Source organism: Schistocerca nitens, chromosome 1 (assembly GCF_023898315.1).
Source record: "Schistocerca nitens isolate TAMUIC-IGC-003100 chromosome 1, iqSchNite1.1, whole genome shotgun sequence".
NCBI classification, from domain to species: domain Eukaryota; kingdom Metazoa; phylum Arthropoda; class Insecta; order Orthoptera; family Acrididae; genus Schistocerca; species Schistocerca nitens.
The window spans coordinates 1,162,223,096-1,162,247,353 of NC_064614.1; the positions used below are offsets into that span (position 1 = coordinate 1,162,223,096).

General features: G+C 45.8%; 1 protein-coding gene across 1 annotated transcript in view; it reads left to right on the plus strand.

Moving 5' to 3' along the window:
- Positions 1–24,258, plus strand: part of LOC126238820 (uncharacterized) — a 114,506-nt gene that overhangs the window by 65,178 nt on the left and 25,070 nt on the right. The window contains exon 4 of the mRNA XM_049947814.1: positions 4,673–4,838. Within this exon, the coding sequence (XP_049803771.1) occupies positions 4,673–4,838 (166 nt within the window). The remainder of the gene's footprint in view (positions 1–4,672; positions 4,839–24,258) is intronic.

The following is a 24,258-nucleotide window of genomic DNA, read 5'->3' on the forward strand; positions in this document are numbered from 1 at the left end:
TTCAGTGATTGTTAGCAGAATATGTGTGTGAAATCTTATGGGACTTAGCTGCTAAGGCCATCAGTCTGTAAGCTTACACACTACTTAACATAAATTATCCTAAGGACAAACAACACACCCATGCCCGAGGGAGGACTTGAACCTCCGCCGTCGAACTTCAGATATTGTCGTTTTGGCTTGTAAAATCGGATACGGCAGCTGATATCGGTTTCGAGATCTACTCCCACAAAAGCATGTGATGTGTCTCTGGGAGGTTTCACAAGTTTTCTCCTATCTTTTTAGAGTCTGTGTTTAACTGCGGCGGTATACACCACAAAACTGAGGCAGTGTACTGTGGAGCGATCTTTTTGAATGTGTATTTAGAAACATATTCAGTTGGATTTAATAATTCCTGAAGCAGCTTGTGCTCAAAGACAACGGAAGGTAGTGGTATATCCTACAGAATCTCGTGAGGTGTCTCATGGATGGTTTCAAAAGTGTGCCGGAGTCTTTTTTCATAGTCTGTGTTTAAGTGTGGTGGTGGTGGTGGTGGTACTACACAGACTAAAACGTGTAATTGCATCGCAAATAAACTATCGCTCTTTGTGCAGTGTTGTATTTAGTTCCCGTGACTTGTTCAAGATATGTATGTGACAATATTCCGCACATTGCTTGAACACTGGTGTGATAAATCCTGAGGTAATTTGTGTTCATCGTCAAGGGTGATCCACGCGCCACCAAGAAGGCTGAGGTACTTCCTGCTTAGCACGTGGCTCCCCTGCGGTTACCCCATGCAGGCTCTGGCAGCCCAGCACATGGCCTCTTCCAGTGGGGCGCCGAGACTCTGGGGCAGAGACTGTGTACATTGGATTGTGCGAATGTCTTGCCTCTTGCGCTTCGGAAGACGAGCTGGACTTTTATCGAATGATCTGTAGTTACTGCATATGCATTTATCAGCAAAGTGTAACATAGCCCCATTCTTCTGCATGTTCATTATTTGGTGAAGCGGATTCATCTCCCGAATACATTCACCGAATATCATTGCTTTCCAAATATCGTGCAGGTGGCTATGGACACAGTCCTCAGATGCATGATTGCAACTGGTATACCTGTTTAACTCCTCCTTCTCCACCACAGACATTTCATCCATTGAATATGTAGTACTCAGTAAACGACTACATCCTGTGCAAAGACTGAACAAATTTTCCGCCATTTTTCCCCTGAACGCTATTTCGGATTACATTACAGGATGGGAGGGGGTAGGGCCGATAGCTCACTCTGGTGTTGTTGTGAACGAAGTCAGACTCCAGACCTCAAGGTGAAAGCACTGGGTGGGGCTACTATCTGTGACAACTCAAATTGTTTAAATAAACAGAGCAATACATAATGTGAACATTATACATTTTGTCCAGCGCAGGTAAAAGACCAAATCGGATGGTTCTTTCGCTTTAGGTGTGGTACAGAGTTGACTTAAGGCATCTTCTAAAAGCACCATTGGTTCATTGGTGGTTCCTGAGAAAACCCCAAAAAACCATGATTTTTGGGTACGAAAAGTAGCAGATTAAAGATGGCCACTTCTAAACAAAATCATGGCAGATCGGTGAAATTTTCGCTGTGCGTTCTTCATACGGGATTCCTGGAGACATTCCATAATCTTTTCGGTATAATTAACAATTACTGACACCTAGAGGTTCAAAGTTACCGTACTTAGCATACAATGCATAGAAACTAAAGACTTAAGTCTATCCTATCCAGCAGCCCCGCACAGACTGCATAATTTTCCTGACAATTTCCATTTGGATTAGGTGTGGGGAACAGTGGGATGTGGTAGTTGGGGGAGGGGTTGGGAGGAGAGAGGAGAGGGGGGAAAGTGGAGTTAGGTTAGTAGAGGTAGCCCAATTGACCTATTTTCACACCAAATCTCGAACTTCCCGCCATAAGTCAGTGTGACATTGACACATCTATGGCCACCATCATGGATCAGCCATCTGGAATAAATTTTGCAGTAATGTGGTGTGAGGCGATACCGCCACTGTCTCACTACTTCATGAGTCCTACCTCTGGTTCTGTTGAGCTCATAGACAATGGTCCAGGTGTTTTAGATAGCTCTTGGCCTATGGGACAGTCTCTATACCTACTGGAAGAATGGGCATACTGCACCCATCATACAATACAGGTTTAAAATCTAAAAATTATGCATTTTGTCCACCCTAGGAATAGCAAATGGGATGTTTTTTTCGCTGTAAGTATACTCTAGAGTTGACTTCAGGCAGCTTCTAAAAGCACCATTTGTTAATTTTGGTTCCTTAGAAAACCCCAAAAAACCATCATTTTTGGGTAAGAAAGGTACCAGTAGTATGAATGGCTACTTGTCTAAAAATCATTTCAGATATGATGTTAAGATGATGTTCTCGGAGACCTTCGATATTGTTTTTGGTATAATTATCCATTACCAACATCTAGAGGTTCAAAGTTACTTCCCCACAGTCGTTTAATGAACAAAGTAAGAGCATATGAACTATCAGACCAATTGTGTGATTGGATTGAAGAGTTCCTAGATAACAGAACGCAGCATGTCATTCTCAATGGAGAGAAGTCTTCCGAAGTAAGAGCGATTTCAGGTGTGCCGCAGGGGAGTGTCGTAGGACCGTTGCTATTCACAATATACATCAATGACCTTGTGGATGACATCGGAAGTTCACTGAGCCTTTTTGCGGATGATACTGTGGTATATCGAGAGGTTGTAACAATGGAAAATTGTACTGAAATGCAGGAGGATCTGCAGCGAATTCACGCATGGTGCACGGAATGGCAATTGAATCTGAATGTAGACAAGTGTAATGTGCTACGAATACATAGAAAGAAAGATCCCATATCATTTAGCTACAATATAGCAGGTCAGCAACTGGAAGCAGTTACTTCCTTAAATTATCTGGGAGTGCGCACTGGGAGTGATTTAAAATGGATTGATTATATAAAGTTGATCGTCGGTAAAGCAGATGCCAGACTGAGATTCATTGGAAGAATCCTAAGGAAATGCAATCCGAAAACAAATGAAGTAAGTTACAGTACGCTTGTTCGCCCACTGCTTGAATACTGCTCAGCAGTGTGGGATCCGTACCAGGTAGGGTTGATAGAAGAGAGAGAGAGAAGATCCAACGGAGAGCAGCGCGCTTCGTTACAGAATCATTTAGCAATCGCGAAAGCGTTACGGAGATGATAGATAAACTCCAGTAGAAGACTCTGCAGGAGAGACGCTGAGTAGCTCGGTATGGGCTTTTGTTGAAGTTTCGAGAACATACCTTCACCGAGGAGTCAAGAAGTATATTGCTCCCTCCTACGTATATCTCGCGAAGAGACCATGAGGAAAAAATCAGAGAGATTAGAGCCCACACAGAGGCATACCGTCAATCCTTCTTTCCACGAACAATACGAACTGTAATAGAAGGGAGAACCGATAGAGGTACTCAAGGTACCCTCTGCCACACACCGTCAGGTGGCTTGCGGAGTATGGATGTAGATGTAGATGTAGATTTATGCACTTAAGACAAGCACGTAATATCCGATCTGAGGCATCGATGTAATTTTAACTAATGTAGTGAACACATGACAAGGATTCTAGAGTCATTGCAGGGCTGCCAACTATGTTTATATAACGGCGTAAGAGGGAGGATATAGTGCAACTTGGAGAGAAAGAGAGAGGAGACAGTGATAGTAGATGGGAGAAAGAGACAGTGAAATAGAAAGAGTGATGAAGACAATCGCATAGTAAGAGTGCAAGTCAAAGGGAGAGTGGAGATATTGATGGCCAGTGAGAGACAGTGGCAGAAAAAGAGAGATAGTTAGAAGCAATGAGAGCAAAACAGATTGGAATTAGAGTTACTGAAAAACACGGATGGCCGGCCGAAGTGGCCGTGCGGTTAAAGGCGCTGCAGTCTGGAACCGCAAGACCGCTACGGTCGCAGGTTCGAATCCTGCCTCGGGCATGGATGTTTGTGATGTCCTTAGGTTAGTTAGGTTTAACTAGTTCTCAGGTCTAGGGGACTAATGACCTCAGCAGTTGAGTCCCATAGTGCTCAGAGCCATTTGAACCATTTTTGAAAAACACGGATGAGTGGAGACCGTGCAGAGCCTTTGGGGTCTGCAACACGTTGGTATATTTGAGGGAGCATTTTAGAGCGAAATTTTAAAGACGTGGGTTTACGGGAGAAATAAGTTGGAGCCACATAATTTTTTAGCTAATGAGGTGTGGTGGAGACAGTGGAAGTGGGAAAGACACAGTGTAAGTGTAAGAGAGAGAGGGACAGTGGCAGTGGTATATACTGTAAATTAAAAAGAGAAAACAAGGTTGTAGGAGAGAGACATAAAAAAGACAGTAGCAGTCAGAGGGAGGGAGATGCTGAATATGAAAACTTAACTATAAAGAGGAACCGGGTAAAAGGAATTATAATATTCTGTGTTAAAAGAGCTCAAATATGTTCTCATGCCAACATTTTTGATGAGGGAGGCACCTGGTTCCCCGCTTTCCTGTCTGAGTCTTTAGAAGAGGAACATATTCGCCTTTTTCTGCTTCGACAGTATCATTTCTATGCTAGTTATTAAATACTCCAGCATGGAGTTTTAATACGCCCTAAAACTTTGAATGAATCAGAAAATCTGTGTCGTGTAATTACAGAAATTTTTCTGTTCCCAGGGGACCTACTACATTCATCGATTAATGCCACGAGGACTCAGATTAAAAAGATTCGACGTGCTTCCTTACGGGAAGTACAAACTATATCTAAAAGGTCTGAAGGACGGCAAAACAGTGACCTGTATAATGTCGATCTGCACTGTCAACGAAGCTGAGCATACAGAAGGTGAGGAACTGATTTCTGACGTACTTGTGATTCCAAGAGCACACTTCGTTCACAGTTACTTATTACTTACTTATTACTAAATTATAACTTACTTATTACTAAAGAATAACTTACTTATTACTAAATTATGAAAATCTTTACTGATTCTGCATTGAATAGCTTAATTTTGCAAACTACTAAACAGGAAGCACGTCGTTAAAGTTCTCTTATACGTTATTTAGTTGCTCATGAAACGGCTTTCAGCATCTTAAGCCATCACGTGAAAAATGAACCACGCTAACACATATAACAACAAGTATTGATTACATCGAAAATGCAAAGAAAATAATGATACATAGTCAGTTTAGAAAGGAGATGATTACATTTTCATGTGAAGTACAGGTAGCTAACTTAACTAAATCTGTAAAGTTATAGATGTGAGCATAGTTAAAATCAACAATAGACGAAAAATAAATTTGAATACATAGCTGTACTCTTCACTGAGGTGACGGAAGTCATGGGATATGGATATGCACATGATGGCGCTAGAATGGAAGTTGGAGCTAGACGCATTGGACAATCTATTTCGGAAACCCCTAGGGAATTGAATATTCTGAGATCCACAGCCTGAAATTTCAGGCGTTACCTCTCACTACGGACAACGCAGCCTCCAGCTGCCCTCACTTAACGACCGACACCAGTGGCGTTTGCGTAGCGTTGTCAGTGCTAACAGACTAGCAACACTGCGTGAAATAACCACAGAGATGGATCAATGTGGGATGTACGATGAACGTATGCGTTAAGACGGGTGGAGAAATGTGGCGTTAAGGGGCTATTGCAGCAGACGACAGACGCGAGTGCCTTTGCTAACAGCACAACATCGCCTGCTTCATCTCTCCTGACCTCTTGATCATATCGGTCTGACCCTCCAAGACTGGAAAACTGTAGCCTGGCCTGTTGAGTCCCGACTTCTGGTGTTATGAGCTGATGTTAGGGTTCGAATGTGGCGCAAACCTAATGAAGCCATGGACACAAGTTTTCAATTAGGCACTGTGCAGGCCGATGGTCGGCCCATGATGGTGTGGGCTGTGTTTACATGGAATGGACTGGCTTGTCACCTCACTGTAATCTGAAAATTAATTTAACATATGCTGGGTAGTATGTTTTTTAAGGCTCAGGGGGTTTTAAATGATGCTTTCCAATATTTGATAAGTATCAGTCCTTTGCTGGACTGGAACGTCTCAAGAAGTTGAGTTCATAATTTATTTAACGTTACTATTTGCGTTATATTCGTGCCAGTTGTCAAAATACTTAACGCTTGTAATAAGTAAAGTCAGTGGTTGCCAAAATGATCCATCGGCTTTTACATTAATTCCTTCTCTTCCCTTGTGACTGTATTACAACTGATATTTCCTATAGTTTAGTTGGGTCAGAGATGAGCCATGTTCCGCAGAAAGGGGCACAGCAGTGACTTGGTGTCCAGTCATGCTCCTCTTGGAGAAGACGAAGAGAGTGGGGTGGGGCGAACTGTCTGCTTGTAATTATGATGATGTTCGGTTTGTAGGGCGCTCTACAGCGCAGTCATCATCGCCAGTGCAAACTTCCAATTTTTACACAGCCCAGTGTACTTCATAGTAAGTTTAACCACTGTCACGAATGATGGTTCAAATGGTTCTGAGCGCTATGGAGCATAACAGCTGAGGTCATCAGTCCCCTAGAACTTAGAACTACTTAAACCTAACGAAACTAAGGACATCACACACACACATCCATGCCCGAGGCAGGATTCGAACCTGCGACCGTAGCTGTCGCGCGGTTCCAGAATGAAGCGCCTACAACCGCTCGGTCACACCGGCCAGCCACGAATGATGATGATGAAACGATGAGGACAACACAAGTACCCAGTGCCAGGGCAGAGAAAATCCCCAATCCGGCCGAGAATGGAACGTGGGATCCCGTGATCCAGAGGCAGCAATGCTACCCGCCAAACCACAAGGTGTGGACGCGTCCACTGGTGGCAGGCACACACCCCAACCTAAGTTATGTTCGAGGTGGGCGTCTGGGCGCTGCATTGTCAGCTTTTGGCCTAATGCACCCTGTACCATATGGGTTCCATGCCTGCTCCACCGAAATCGTCTAATGTACTCGAGCAGAATAGTAGTTTTTTCAAACAGCGCCATCCAAACAAACACTTTTCAAAGGAACTTTGTTTTGCGCCAAAAGATCGCCTTTTGAGAATGCTGTGCAGGGAGAAGTCTGTATAATATCAGAATCAATAGAGCTGCATTGCGTTAAAAAAATCTATTCTTTTGTAAAGCACTGGGCCAACTTTCGGCATCGCTTTAGGTGGGGTGAACACCCTCTTGTGTACAAAGTTGTGAGACGGATAATCATCAGCAATCTCCGAGCAATGCCCAATATGGATAACTTACATGAAGAGTGGGACTGATTTTCGTAACTGTTTTCGAAATACACTACTGGCCATTAAAATTGGTAGACCACAAAGATGTGTTACAGACGGGAAATTTAACCGACACGAAGAAGATGCTGTGATATGAAAATGATAAGCTTCTCAGAGCATTCACACACGGCTGGCGCCGGCGGCGACACCTACAACGTGCTGATATGAGGAAAGTTTCCAACCGATTTCCCATACACAAATAGCAGTTGACCGGCGTTGCCTGGTGAAACGTTGTTGTGATGCCTGGTGTAAGGAGGAGAAAGGCGTACCATCACGTTTCCAACTCTGATAAAGGTCGAATTGTAGCCTATCGCGATTGCGGTTTATCGTATCGCGACATTGCTGCTCGCGTTGGTCGAGATTCAATGACTGTTAGCAGAATATGGAATCGGTAACCTCTTCATCTCAGAGTAACACTTGCAACCTACGTCCTCAATTATTTGCTTGACGTATTCCAATCTCTGTCTTTCTCTACAGTTTTTGCCCTCTACAGCTCCCTCTAGTACCATGGAAGTCATTCCCTCATGTCTTAGCGGATGTCCTATCATCCTGTCCCTTCTCCTTATCAGTGTTTTCCACATATTCCTTTCCTCTCCGATTCTGCGTAGAACCTCCTCATTCCTTACCTTATCAGTCCACCTAATTTTCAACATTCGTCTATAGCACCACATATCAAATGCTTCGATTCTCTTCTGTTCCGGTTTTCCCACAGTCCATGTTTCACTACCATACAATGCTGTACTCCAGACGTACATCCTCAGAAATTTCTTCTTCAAATTAAGGCCGGTATTTGATATTAGTAGACTTCTCTTGGCCAGAAATGCCTTTTTTGCCATAGCGGGTCTGCTTTTGATGTCCTCCTTGCTCCGTCCGTCATTGGTTATTTTACTGCCTAGGTAGCAGAATTCCTTAACTTCATTGACTTCGTGACCATCACTCCTGATGTAAAATTTCTCGCTGTTCTCATTTCTACTACTTCTCATTACCTTCGTCTTTCTCCGATTTACTCTCAAACCATACTGTGTACTCATTAGACTATTCATTCCGTTCAGCAGATCATATAATTCTTCTTTCACTCAGGATAGCAATGTCATCAGCGAATCGTATCATTGATATCCTTTCACCTTGTATTTTAATTCCACTCCTGAACATATCTTTTATTTCCATCATTGCTTCCTCGATGTACAGATTGAAGAGTAGGGGCGAAAGGCTACAGCCTTGTCTTACACCCTTCTTAATAGGAGCACTTCGATCTTGATCGTCCACTCTTATTATTCCCTCTTGGTTGTTGTACATATTGTATATGACCCGTCTCTACCTATAGCTTACCCCTACTTTTTTCAGAATCTCGAACAGCTTGCACCATTTTATATTGTTGAACGCTTTTTCCAGGTCGACAAATCCTATGAAAGTGTCTTGATTTTTCTTTAGCCTTGCTTCCATTATTAGCCGTAACGTCAGAATTGCCTCTCCCGTCCCTTTACTTTTCCTAAAGCCAAACTGATCGTCACCTAGCTCATTCTCAATTTTCTTTTCCATTCTTCTGTATATTATTCTTGTAAGCAGCTTCGATGCATGAGCTGTTAAGCTGATTGTGCGATAATTCTCGCACTTGTCAGCTCTTGCCGTCTTCGGAATTGTGTGGATGATGCTTTTCCGAAAGTCAGATGGTATATCGCCAGACTCATATATTCTACACACCAACGTGAATAGTCGTTTTGTTGCCACTTCCCCCAATGATTTTAGAAATTCTGATGGAATGTTATCCATCCCTTCTGCCTTATTTGACCGTAAGTCCTCCAAAGCTCTTTTAAATTCCGATTCTAATACTGGACCCCCTATCTCTTCTAAATCGACTCCTGTTTCTTCTTCTATCACATCAGACAAATCTTCACCCTCATAGAGGCTTTCACTGTATTCTTTTCACCTCTCCTCTGCATTTAACAGTGGAATTCTCGTTGCACTCTTAATGTTACCACCGTTGCTTTTAATGTCACCAAAGGTTGTTTTGACTTTCCTGTATGGTGAGTCTGTCCTTCCGACAATCATATCTTTTTCGATGTCTTTACATTTTTCCTGCAGGCATTTCGTCTTACCTTCCCTGCACTTCCTATTTATTTCATTCCTCAGCGACTTGTATTTCTGTATTCCTGATTTTCCCGGAACATGTTTGTACTTCCTCCTTTCATCAATCAACAGAAGTATTCCTTCTGTTACCCATGGTTTCTTCGCAGCTACCTTCTTTGTACCTATGTTTTCCTTCCCAACTTCTGTGATGGCCCTTTTTAGAGATGTCCATTCCTCTTCAACTGTACTGCCTACTGCGCTATTCCCTATTGCTGTATCTATAGCGTTAGAGAACTTCAAACGTATCTCGTCATTCCTTAGTACTTCTGTATCTCACTTCCTTGCGTATTGATTCTTCCTGACTAATGTCTTGAACTTCAGCCTACTCTTCATCACTACTATATTGTGATCGGAGTCTATATTGCTCCTGGGTACGCCTTAAAATCCAGTATCTGATTTCGGTATCTCTGTCTGACAATGATGTAATCTAATTGAAATCTTCCCGTATCTCCCGGCCTTTTCCAAGTATACCTCCTCCTGTTGTGATTCTTGAACAGGGTATTCGCTATTACTAGCTGAAACTTGTTACAGAACTCAATTAGTCTTTCTCCTCTTTCATTCCTTGTCCCAAGCCCCTATTCTCCTGTAACCTTTTCTTCTACTCCTTCCCCTACAACTGCATTCCAGTCGCCCATGACTATTAGATTTTTGTCCCCCTTTACATACTGCATTACCCTTTCAATATCCTCATACTCTTTCTCTATCTGTTCATCTTCAGCTTGCGACGTCGACATGTATACCTGAACTATTGTTGTCGGTGTTGGTCTGCTGTCGATTCTGATTAGAACAACCCGGACACTGAACTGTTGACAGTATCACACCCTCTGCCCTACCTTCCTATTCATAACGAATCCTACACCTGTTATACCATTTTCTGCGGCTGTTGATATTACCCGATACTCATCTGACCAGAAATCCTTGTTTTCCTTCCACTTCACTTCACTGACACCTACTATATCTAGATTGAGCCTTTGCATTTCCCTTTTCAGATTTTCTAGTTTCCCTACCACGTTCAAGCTTCTGACATTCCACGCCCCGACTCGTAAAACGTTATCCTTTCGTAGATTATTCAATCTTTTTCTCATGGTAACCTCCCGGAGATCCGAATGGGGGACTATCCCGGAATCTTTTGCCAATGGAAAGATCATCATGACACTTCTTCAATTACAGGCCACATGTTCTGTGGATACACGTTACGTGTGTTTAATGCAGTGGTTTCCATTGCCTTCTGCATCCTCATGTCGTTGATCATTGCTGATTCTTCCGCCTTTAGAGGCAATTTCCCACCCCTAGGACAAGAGAGTACCCTGAACCTCTATCCGCTCCTCCGCCCTCTTTGACAAGGCCGTTGGCAGAATGAGGCTGACTTCTTATGCCGGAAGTCTTCGGCCGCCAATGTTGATTATTTATCAAAATTTAGGCAGTGGCGGGGATCTAACCCGGGACCGAAGACGTTTTGATTATGAATCAAAGACGCTACCCATAGACCACGGGTCGCTAGCAGTCATGATGACAGACATCTTATCCGCATTGCTGTAACGGTTCGTGCAGCCACGCCTCGATCACTGAGTCAACAGATGGGGAAGTTTGCAAGACAACAACCATCTGCACGAACAGTTCGACAACGTTTGCAGCAGCATCGACTATCAGCTCGGAGACCATGGCTGCGGTTACCCTTGACGCTGCATCACAGACAGGAGCGCCTGCAATGGTGTACTCAACAACGAACCTGGGTGCACGAATGGCAAAACGTCATTTTTTCGGATGAATCCAGGTTCTATTTACAGCATCATGATGGTCGCATCCGTGTTTGGCAACATCGCGGTGAACGCACATTGGAAGCGTGTGTTCGTCATCACCATACTGGCGTATCACCCGACGTGATGGTATGGGGTGCCATTGGTTACACATCTCGGTCACCTCTTGTTCGCATTGACGGCACTTTGAACAGCGGACGTTACATTTCAGATGTGTTACGACCCGTGGCTCTATTCTTCATTCGATCCCTGCGAAACCCTACATTTCAGCAGATAATGCTCGACCGCATGTTGCAGGTCCTGTACGGGCCTTTCTGGATACAGAAAATGTTCGACTGCTGCCCTGTCCAGCACATTCTCTGTGGTGTCACCGCCAGACACCACACTTGCTAGGTGGTAGCCTTTAAATCGGCCGCGGTCCGTTAGTATACGTCGGACCCGCGTGTCGCCACTATCAGTGATTGCAGACCGAGCGCCGCCACACGGCAGGTCTAGAGAGACTTCCTAGCACTCGCCCCAGTTGTACAGCCGACTTTGCTAGCGATGGTTCACTGACAAATTACGCTCTCATTTGCCGAAACGATAGTTAGCATAGCCTTCAGCTACGTCATTTGCTACGACCTAGCAAGGCGCCATTACCAGTTACTATTGATGCTGTAAAACATGTACCGTCAAGAGCGATGTTCACCAATTATGGATTAAAGTTAAGTATTCCAGAAGCTACGTACGTTTTTTACTAGTCTCATTTCCGTGTCCTGTTCCAGACCTCATGCCAGCCTGCGTGAGCTTAAACGCGTGCCTTTCGGCTTCCTCCTAGTGGATTGGCTGTCTTGCCAATCCAAAACATTCTCCAGTTCTCTCACCAATTGAAAACGACTGGTCAATGGTGGCCGAGCAAGTGGCTCGTCACAATACGCCAGTCACTACTCTTGATGAACTGTGGTATCTTGTTGCAGCTGCATGGGCAGCTGTACCTGTACACGCCATCCAAGCTCTGTTTGACTCAAAGCCCAGGCGTATCAAGACCGTTATTACGGCCAGAGGTGGTTGTTCTAGGTACTGATTTCTCAGAATCTATGCACCCAAATTGCGTGAAAATGTAATCACATGTCAGTTCTAGTATAATATATTTGTCCAATGAATACCCGTTTATCATCTGCATTTCTTCTTGGTGTAGCAATTTTAATGGCCAGTAGTGTATGTACGTGGGAGTGTAACGGTTGGTTAGCTTTGCAAAACTTTGGCTCAGAGGGTACAAAAATACCACTGACCAGCGGATTCTAAAGCCGTTATGTAGAGAGATGAGACAGAACTCTGCGCTGATAGAGTTCGCTTCGGCTGGAGACACGGAAAGACACAGGGGAGAGGACCGTACCTGCAGTTGTGGAGGAGACATACGGCAGCAGTTGGCAGCTCATGTGGTGCAGCCTGCGGCGAATTGTCGTACTCTCTACATTCCACTCAGCTGAGAGCAGAGTAAGGTGAGAAGTGGCAGCCAGGGAAAGGATGGTATGACAATTATCGACCGGTGGGAGGCTTTCATGCATTTCTCGAGTGACTCAAGTCTCACTTTTCACTCGATCAGTGGCGTTATTTGCTTGTTTACTTTCCCATTCTTCTGGTAAATTCAAGCAGTCACTGAGTGCCCACCTTTAATTTCTCTGACGATAAATAGTTTGTAAATTACGTATTCATCGAATATCACATTCACCTAAATTATCCAGCCTTTCCTGGGACGTCAGTTTACTAAAGTTAGTTCTATCCCACGCCAATAATAGTCACTTCTCGCTTCTCTGCATTTACTGAGATCGAATACATCGTTTAATAGTGTCTTAGTCATACACTTATCAGCAGGGAAATTCATAATAGACAGGAATTAATCTGGGCAATAGTTTCATTTCATAGGTACATCACAACCCTGTTCATTATGTTTTGTGAGCTCCAACTCCCATGTCACATATTGTTAGCACCACCCCTATCCTATAAGCTATCCACTTCGTGACCCCATTTATTATATGTATATGAATGTTCAAGAATCACAAGAGGAGGAGATATACTTAGAAAAGGCCGCTTGATATGGGAAGTTTCACTTAGATTTCGTCATGGTCAGACAGAGATTCCTAAATTAGATATTGGATAGTAAGGCTTGCCCACGGGCTGATATAGACTCATATCACAATGTAGTAATGATGAAGAGTAGGCTGAAGTTCATGAAGTCAGTCAGGAAGAATCAATACACAAGGAAGTGAGATACAGAACTACTATGGACTGACGAGATATACGCTTGAAGTTCTCTAAGGCTGTAGATACAGAAAGGAGAAATAGCTCAATAGGCAGTACAGTTGCAGAGGAGTGCACGTCCATAAACAGGGTAGTACAGAAGTTGGAAAGTAAACATAGATACAAAGAAGGTAACTGCGAGGAAACCGTGGGTAACATAAGAAGTACTCCAGCTGATCTATGATAGAAGGAAGTACAAAAATGTTCGGGGAAATTCAGGAATATAGTGTCGTCGTAAATGCCGTCTGCGTCACGTCTTCTGTGCAGCGAGCTACGTTAATTTAAGTATTAACTGTATTTTTCTTACTTGTCACTTCGTCTTCCCTGTGTTTTTGATTTTAGGAAGCATTAATTGTCGAGTGGTAGTAATAGTGTTCCATAGATTTCGTGTTTGTTTTGAATACAGTCAGAGAGAGTCCCTTTAGACAGCCATAATACCAGTAGTGCTAGAGTTTGTTATCAACACAGTCCAGAGACAGGTAGTGCTATTTTCATTGTTTTCTACAAAGAGTGTCTAGTAACCACAGTTTAGTCAACTGTCAGCCGCCTTTAGTGAATTAGCAGTCTAGTTAATGGGAGCCGGAGGTGCCTATGCTGCCCATGTTAAAATCACTAAGTCTGAGGAACATTTATGAATAAACTACCAAATAGAAAAATTTGAATTTTTTTTACATGTAGAGTGGTTTAGTATTGCAGTTATGACAGAGGGATTTCGGAGTATCTTTTCTAGTTTCCTTCCAATTATTTTTTTATTAATGACCCAAATTTTTTTACAAATAATTGCTTTATAAGTAAACCGAAATGAAACTACTGAACATATTGCCAAATGGCTGTGTTACAATGTACGAGGGCAGTTCAATAAGTAAGGCAACACATGTTTTTTCTCGGCCAATTTTGGTTGAAAAAAACCGGAAATTTCTTGTGGAATATTTTCAAACATTCCCGCTTCGTCTCGTATAGTTTCATTGACTTCCAACAGGTGGCAGCGCTCTACGGAGCTGTTAAAATGGTGTCTGTAACGGATGTGCGTTGCAAACAACGGGTAGTGATCGAGTTTCTTTTGGCGGAAAACCAGGGCATCTCAGATATTCATAGGCGCTTGCAGAATGTCTACGGTGATCTGGCAGTGGACAAAAGCACGGTGAGTCGTTGGGCAAAGCGTGTGTCATCATCGCCGCAAGGTCAAGCAAGACTGTCTGATCTCCCATCAAACAACTCAGTGCTCAACTTGACATCTCTGTTGGTAGTGCTGTCACAATTGTTCACCAGTTGGGATATTCAAAGGTTTGTTCCCACTGGGTCCCTCGTTGTCTAACCGAACACCATAAAGAGCAAAGGAGAACCATCTGTGCGGAATTGCTTGCTCGTCATGTGGCTGAGGGTGACAATTTCTTGTCAAAGATTGTTACAGGCGATGAAACATGGGTTCATCACTTCGAACCCGAAACAAAACGGCAATCAATGGAGTGGCGCCACACCCACTCCCCTACCAAGAAAAAGTTTAAAGCCTCAGCCGGTAAAGTCATGGTTACAGTCTTCTGGGACGCTGAAGGGGTTATTCTGTTCGATGTCCCTCCCCATGGTCAAACGATCAACTCTGAAGTGTATTGTGCTACTCTTCAGAAATTGAAGAAACGACTTCAGCGTGTTCGTAGGCACAAAAATCTGAACGAACTTCTCCTTCTTCATGACAACGCAAGACCTCACACAAGTCTTCGCACCCGAGAGGAGCTCACAAAACTTCAGTGGACTGTTCTTCCTCATGCACCCTACAGCCCCGATCTCGCACCGTCGGATTTCCATATGTTTGGCCCAATGAAGGACGCAATCCGAGGGAGGCACTACGCGGATGATGAAGAAGTTATTGATGCAGTACGACGTTGGCTCCGACATCGACCAGTGGAATGGTACCGTGCAGGCATACAGGCCCTCATTTCAAGGTGGCGTAAGGCCGTAGCATTGAATGGAGATTACGTTGAAAAATAGTGTTGTGTAGCTAAAAGGTTGGGGAATAACCTGGTGTATTTCAATGCTGAATAAAACAACCCCTGTTTCAGAAAAAAATGTGTTGCATTACTTATTGAACTGCCCTCGTAAGTTTGACCACTAGGAGTGCTGTATAAAAATTTCATCTCTCTAGCTTGTGGATTTTGAGAAAATGATCCTTACATTCGAAAAATTCTAATTTACGGGAAATGGCTACCAAAGTTTCTCAATACATTCCTGCACAATACGATGGATTATCAGGGTCTTCTTCTTCATCCTCCAAAAGCTTCCCCCCCCAGGGGCTCAGCATTCATTTGCTGGGTACGGGCTTGGCGACCCCGGGGTTCCTGAGCTGGGGACTGGTAAGCGCCGCCAGTTCCCTGTCACCGTAACCTCTGAGCATCCTTCAGCGACCACCGTGCGGCGCGGCGGTGGAACGTTGTGTGTCTCAGGGAATGGGGATCTTGGCTTGACCGCCCGGATCGCGAGGATGGAATAAACCTCTATAAAAAAAACCTCAATCTCAAGGTGTGCTGCGCGCCGATAAGATGCATGGCTGTTGAGGTGGAACAGTCGATAGCGGGCAACCTCTGGGGAACCTGCCGCACCTCAGTTGTATAAGGCTTACCTAGGCACGCGGGGCTCTGTCTAGGTGGACTTGTAGTTCCCTAGGTGCTCGTGGGACCGCGATGGATCCTTCGAAATCTCCTTTTCTTCCTCCCAGCGGAAAGGGTGGGCCGCTGGAAGGTTCTAACACCCAGTCTCTTAAGAGGGCCCGTGCAGTCAGTCCCCCTGACTCCGGCGCTTCTTTACAAAGTCCAGTCTTAGGTAACAGAATGCATTCTGGTGATCCGAATGTGTTTCTCATTGTGAAACGGAAGGAGGGTAGTTTCGAGAAGGTTTCGCCCTTCTATATACAAAAGGGGTTGGAGGGAATCTGTGGCTCCTTAAAATCGGTGAAGCGCTTACGTAATGGGACCTTGCTAGTGGAAACTTCCACTTCCCAGCAAGCGACTAAACGTCAGTCAGCTCAATGCCTTGGAGAGTATGCCATAGCCACTGAACTGCACAGCACCTTGAACTACAGCAAAGGTGTTGTGACGTGCCGGGATCTAGTTGACATTCCCAAGGAAGAACTGCAACCTGAGTGGGCTCCGGCAGGTATCGTTGATGTTCAACATATCATGAGGAGGGTTGATGGCAATCTTGTCAAATCCGACTCCTTTATTCTAACCTTCAATAGCACGAAACTTCCTGAACATATGAAAGCTGGCTTTCTTCGCCTTAGTGTGAGGCCTTATTTCCCGACCCCAATGCGCTGTTTCAAATGCCAGCGTTTTGGGCATACCACCTTAGGATGCAAAGGCGACGCGACTTGTGGCAACTGTGGTCAGGCTGCTCATGAAGGAGTTGGTTGCTCGTCTCCGGCTAAATGTATTAATTGCTCTGGGAACCACCCTGTTTGGAGTAGGGACTGCCGGATCATTTAGAAGAACGCAAGGTCCAGGAAATAAAAACAACCAAGCGTATCCCCTATGGTGAGGCCAAGAAGATTTATAAGTCGATGCAACCTCTCACATTTGCTACATCTTTTGCCTCCCTGGTTCAGAAGCCTACTCCGAAAGTCGATGCCTCGACGCAGACTGAGGTGGTGAGTGTTGGCACTAACACCTGTAGCTGTCAGTGCACTTGCAACGCAGCCAGTGTTCCAGAGTCAGTAGCCCCTACTCGAACGGCAGACAAAGGTACAGTGGCGGACTTGGTCGAGCCCCTCGCGCCTCCGACAGCTGAGGTTGTCCCCAAGCCCAGTGCGCCAATTACCACTCCCACATCCGCTCCCCCAAAGTCCACCAAGCCACTAAAAGCTACTGTGCAGCAGCAACAGCGGGTCGAATCCCGTGGTAAACCATCTGACCATGCGGATGTTGTTTTACGCGAGGCTTCATCTGACTCTTCCCCAGAGTTGATGGAGTACGATGTATGTGTGGGGCAATCATCTCGTCCCACGCCTGCCCCTCCACCTGCTGCGGTCTCCCCGCCCCGTCGGAGAGACAGGATGAAGGTGCTACCCCCAACATAGATGGCTCCCATACTCCAGTGGAACTTGCAAGGGTTCAGGACGCATGTGGAGGAACTTCGTCTACTTTCTCAGGGTAGACCACTGTGTGTCTGTCTCCAGGAAACGTATTTCCATCCATTATATTCTCCTGAGATATGAGGCTATACACTCCACAAAAAGGACGACCTGCGTGGAGAGAGAGCTAGAGGAGGCGTAGGTATTTTCGTCAGGACGGACTACCATTCCTCGCCTCTCTCACTTACGACGACTCTACAGGCCGTCGCTGTGTCCGTGCACGTGCGTCATCCGTTGACTGTATGTTCACTTTACTTGCCCCCACATGATGCTCTTGATGAAGCGGCCCTTACCGACCTTCTTACACAGCTCCCCCAGCCATTCATTCTTTGTGGTGATTTTAATGCCCACAATGTGCTTTGGGGCTCTGCCATTACCTGCCCCAGGGGTAGAGCAATTGAGAGGCTTCTTCTGTCATCCTGTGCCTACTTACTCAATGGAGGACAGAGTACTCATTTCTGCACGGCGACCGGGTCGTTCTCTGCCATTGATCTCTCGCTTTGCTCTCCAGCTCTTGCCGCCAGTGCTCACTGGGAAGTGGTCGCTGACTTGCACGGCAGTGATCATTTTCCCATCTGGATTCACCTGCCAGATGGCGTGGGCCCCGAAAGGAGACCACCACAATGGGTGCTCAGTGGAGCTGACTGGACACTTTATAGCCAGTTGGCCCAATTCGAACACTGTGCGAATGTTGAGGTGTGGGTGGATCATATTACCAAAACGGTCCACCACGCCGCTGCAGCATCCATTCCACAGTCCACAGGCCACCGAAAAAGGCCACCTGTGCCTTGGTGGAGTGACGAATGCCGCTCTGCAATCAGGACCAGGCGTGCGGCTCTGCGGCGGTTCAAGTGTCGGCCGACTGCTGAGAATCTTGCAGCCTTTCGGGTGGCGAGGGCAAGATGTCGCCGCATTATTCGTGAGAGCAAGAAGAGGTCGTGGCAAAAGTTCCTGAACACCATTAATCGTTCCACCAAAAGTTCCATTGTGTGGGAGACCATCAGGAGAATTTCTGGCAGAGGAGGGAGGTGCCCCATAGCTGCTGTAATGAATAACGGCACTCTCCACACAGATCCGCGAGACATTGCCCAGACTATGGCAGCATATTTTGCGACAGTTACTGCCACAACCAGTCAGGATCCAGGTTTCCAGCGCCATAGAGCGGTTGCTGAGAGATGTAGTATGAACTTCCAGTCCACCTCTCATGAAGTTTACAACTGCCCATTTTCTGTGTGGGAGCTGGATTCTGCATTGTCTGGAGCTCGTGACACATCCCCTGGTCACGACAGGATCCATTACAGTATGCTATGGCACCTCACAATGCGCAACAGAGAACTACTCCTCGCACTTTTTAATGACATTTGGGCGTCGGGTCACTTTCCTGACGCGTGGCGTGAGGCAGTTTTAATCCCTTTTTTAAAACCTGGGAAAGACCGCACGATTCCAAGTAGCTACCGTAGTATTGCCCTCACTAGTTGCATAGGGAAGACCTTGGAGCGGATGGTCAACCGCCGCCTTGTCTGGATGTTGGAATCCCGGCAACTCCTTAGTCGCTTTCAGTGTGGGTTCAGGAGGTTTCGTTCCACCTTCGATAACCTTGCCCTCCTGGAAGCGGCTATCCAACAAGCTTTCCTACGCCGTCATCACCTTCTAGGTGTATTTTTCGACATCGAGAAGGCCTACGATACCACTTGGCGGCGTCTCATCCTGGAGCAGCTTCACGAATGGGGTTTTCGTGGTTGTCTTCCTCTTTTTATTCAGTCTTTCCTCTCGCCACGATATTTTAGATACCGAATTGGTGACGTCCTGTCTGATCGCTTTGAGCAGGAGAATGGTGTCCCTCAGGGTAGCGTTTTAAGTGTGACTCTCTTTGCCATCGCTATTAATAGCGTTACGTCCATAGTGAAAAGTCCTGTCCAGTGTTCTTTGTTTGTGGATGATTTCTCTTTGTTCTGCTCTTCTTCAAGCCTTGCAACGACAAGTCGTCAGTTGCAACTTACGATTAGGCGTTTGGATGACTGGGCGCTGAAGAGTGGATTTAAGTTTTCCACCGAGAAGTCTGTATGTGTTCTTTTTAACCGTTCTCGTTCGATTTTCACCTTTCCTGAGTTGCGCTTGAGGGACACTATTCTTTCTTTTAAAGACACGGTGAGATTTCTGGGGCTCATTTTTGACTCGAGGCTCACGTGGTTACCTCATCTTAAAGACCTGAAACGGCGGTCGCTTCAGGCTTTAAGTATTTTAAAATGTCTTAGCCACAGTACATGGGGAGCTGACAGGACTTGTCTGCTCCAGTTTTACAGGGCGTTTGTGCGATCTCGGCTCGATTATGGGTGCACGGTGTATGGGTCTGCGAGGCCTTCGTACTTAAAGATTTTGGACGTTGTCCACCATGAAGGGCTTCGTTTGGCCACTGGGGCATTCCGAACTAGCCCCATACCAAGCCTCTGTGCAGAGGCTGGTGAACCGCCAATTCATATGCGGCGACGGCTACTTACGGTACGCCAGGCGTATAAAACTTTGTCCACACCATACACACCTGCATACCATACCGTTGCTCAGCCTCCTCTGGCACGGTTATTTCATAACCGGCACCGTGCGACGCAGCCCTATGGGATTCGCGCACAGGATTGCCTCGCTGCACTGTCTATGGCTGGTCTTCGTGTTTTACGTCGCGGTTGGAGCAGATCTCCACCTTGGCTCCTCCGGAGACCCAAACTTATTTTAGATTTGACTCGTTTTAAGAAGGATGGCACGCCAGATTTTACATTCCAGTCACTTTTTTTAAACATTTTAGATGTGCATCACGGTTTCACTGTCGTTTACACTGATGGCTCCAAACAGGAGAATTTCCTTGGCTGTTCTGTGGTGTTCCCTGACCATGTTACCCGGATTCGCCTCCCTGCTGAATATACCGTTTTCGCAGCGGAGCTCCACGCGATCCTGAAGGCACTGGAGCAGATGAATCGTGTTCGGGGCGATCGATTTCTTCTCTGCTCCGATTCTCTTAGTGCCTTACAATCACTGCAGAACCTATACCCGACTGAGGAGATGGTCCAGCTGATACATGGCCAACTGTACTTGCTCCAACAGCGGGGTAAGGAGGTATCCTTCTGCTGGGTGCCTGGTCATGTCGGCATATGGGGCAATGAACAGGCTGATCGGGCTGCCAAGGAGGCCTGCAGAGAGCAGGATGTGGTCCAGTCAGTCATCGCTGCACTCCACAGGAAGTGCATGGAGTTGTGGGAGGACGAATGGCTGGCGGTGACGGCCAATAAACTGCGGTCGGTAAAGTCAACCACTCGGCCGTGGCGTTCCTCCTGCCGGTTGCTCAGGCGGGAAGAGGTGGCCCTCACACGTCTTCGGATCGGGCACTGTCCTCTGACGCATAGCTATTTATTACTGCGGGAGGATCCTCCGTTTTGTGATGCTTGTGGTGTGCACATCTCTGTCCGGCACATTTTAACAGACTGCATTTTATACCGTGTTGCACGGGCAGAAGCACAAGTTGACGGGGATCTGCCTTGTGTTTTAGCAAACGATGAGACGTGTGTGTCTAGGGTTTTTAAGTTTTGTGATGTGTCTGGACTCTGGCCTAAACTTTTAGGCTGGAGGTTTTAGTGTATTGCAGAGTGGCTGACTCCTCCCTTTTTTTCCTTGCGGTCAGCCAGCCACTTCCATCTGCTACATTGTTTTAGCTCCCTCTACCTTTTTCCTCCTGTGTTGTCCATGTTTTACTGCTGACGCCCTGCTTCATCCCACGCTTCGGTGTGGGTGAGCACATATTTTCCAATGATTGTTCCCCGTGTTTTATGTTCCGTTTTATGTAAATGTTCTGAGCTTTTTTTTTCTCTTGACACCCGTCTCACTACGATACTGAACGGGCGCTGAAGACCTTGCTGTCGTGCGCCCACAAAACCCCTCTACTACTACTACTACTCCAAAAGCTTCCTCTTCTGTCTTCTTTTCTGGCCTGTTGTTCCATCATACTTCATATGCCTTTCTCTTCTTTCTGCTCCTCTTATCCTTTTTCTGTCAATATTTCTTAGTGCTCGTACAGTGTTCACCCCAGCTGTAAATCCTAATGCCTTCAGAACTTCACACTTATCCCTTGGTTGTAGGTTGCTATTGCATCATAAATGCCAAAGTGCTGTGTTTTTATGCTTACAAACACCCTTTTCGGAATCACTTTCCAAATCAAATTGTTTACGCTCTCATTAGGATTCTGCGTCTTTCCGTGTAGACATTTGTGTAACAATTCTGGCTGTGCTAAGTCATGAAAAATTGGTTTTATTGTTCCCTCCTGATTCTTGTACATACTGCATATTACCCGCTTTACACAAGAAGTATAATACTACCAGCAACAGGCGCAATACTGAACTAATTCGAAACGGTAAACTGCAAAGAGACGATGTTCCGCGCTGTGATTCATTGTAGTATCGCAACTTGGTATTAGTGTTAATTTTCTTTTCCCTACGCTCTTCCTCTTCTTATATACACGGTTACTAAAACGTGGCATCGTAACCAGAACAAAAGTTTACGACAATTCAAAGTTTACATTAAAAAGGAATGTTCCAATTAATTTTCGGTAGCAAAAAAAAAAAAATCGTTATTTTTTGGATTTGACCACCTCCGGCTCCCCTTAAAAGTTGATTAACTCTCTACAGTAAATTGATTTCTTATGATGGATAGGATGTGTGACTGCTGTGTACGGACGCAGGAGGAGCTGTCCACTGTTCACGAACAGCTGAACGTGTTGATGGCCGCGGTCAGCCGTCTTCAGGCTGCTGCCTTGGAGGGTAGCGGCAGTGGGGAGTCTGGTGCGTCGCATGGTACACCCCAGGTGTTACATGCTTCACCCACTGTCCCTGCTGTCCAGAAATCTTCGCGGGTACCGGGCGCGGTTGGGCCACCCTCTCCCCAAGGGGAGTGGTGGGTTCAGCGGCGTTCGCGGCGCACGAGGCAGAACGTCAATGTTGGAGGCTGGCCGGCAAGGTCCGAGCAGGCACACGGGGGGAGAGGTTTATTAGTTATTGGGAGCTCCAACGTTGGACGGGTGATGGAGCTCCTTACGGAAATAGCGATAAGGTTGGGGTAGAAGGCCAGTGATCACTTTGTCTGCTTGCCGTGGGTCTCATCCGAGATGTGGAGGAGGCCCTGCCGGCGGCGATAGAGAGCGCTGGGTGCACCCGACTGCAACTTGTTGCTCATGTCGGCACCGATGACTCCTGCCGTCTGGGTTCAGAGGTCATCCTCAGTTCGTATAGGCGGTTGGCGGAGTTGGTGAAGGCGGAAAGCCTCGCTCGCAGAGTGGAATCTGAGCTAACTATTTGTAGTATCGTTCCCAGAACCGATCGCGGCCCTCTGGTTTGGAGCCGAGTAGAAGGCTTAAACCAGAGGCTCAGACGATTCTGCGGAGGTCTGGGGTGCAAATTTCTAAACCTCCGTTATCAGGTGGAAAATTGTAGGGTCCCCCTGAATAGGTCAGGCATGCACTACACGCAGGAAGCGGCTACAAGGGTAGCGGAGTACGTGTGGAGTGCACCTGTGGGTTTTTTAGGTTAGAGAATTCCCTCCCTAGGCCCGATAAGACGCCTCCTGAGATGCGGCAAGGTAGGAGTAGGCGAAATGCAACAGGGAATAACAATATTAATGTGCTAATTGTAAACTGTAGGAGCGTCTATAGAAAGGTCCCAGAACTGCTGCCATTAATAAACGGTCATAATGCTCACATAGTACTAGGGACAGAAAGTTGGCTGAAACCAGATGTAAATAGTAATGAAATACTAAACGCAGATCGGAATGTATGCCGCAAAGACAGGCTGGACAGTGAAGGGGAAGGCAAGTTTATAGCGATAAGAAGTGCAATAGTATCGAAGGAAATTGACGGAGATCCGAAATGTGAAATAATTTGGGTGAAGGTCACGGTTAAAGCAGGCTCAGACATGGTAATTGGATGTCTCTATAAGCCCCCTGGCTCAGCAGCTGTTCTGGCTGAACACCTGAAGGATAATTTGGAAAATGTTTCGAGTAGATTTCCCCACTATGTTATAGTTCTGGGTGGAGACTTTAATTTGCCGGATATAGACTGGGAGACTCAAACGTTCATAACGGGTGGCAGAGACAAAGAATCCAGTAAAATTTTTTTGAGTGCTTTATCCTAAAATTACCATGAACAGTTAAACAGAGAACCGACTCGTGGCGATAACATATTAGACCTTCTGGTGGCAAACAGACCCGAACTATTTGAAACAGTCAACGCAGAACAGGGAATCAGCGATCATAAAGCGGTTACTGCATCGATGATTTCAGCCGTAAATATAAATATTAAAAAAGGTAGGAAGATTTTTCTGTTTAGCAAAAGTGACAAAAAGCAGATTTCTGAGTACCTGACGGCTCAACGCAAAAGTTTTGTTTGAAGTACAGATAGTGTTGAGGATCAGTGGACAAAGTTCAAAACCATCGTACAATATGCGTTAGATGAGTATGTGCCAAGCAAGATCGTAAGAGATGGAAAAGAGCCACCGTGGTACAACAACCGAGGGGACTTCACAGCAAACATAAACATAGCCAACGCCTTGCAGACAAACAAAAATTACGCGAAGCGAAATGTAATGCGAGGAGGGCCATGCGAGAGGCGTTCAATGAATTCGAAAGTAAAGTTCTATGTACTGACTTCGAAGAAAATCCTAAGAA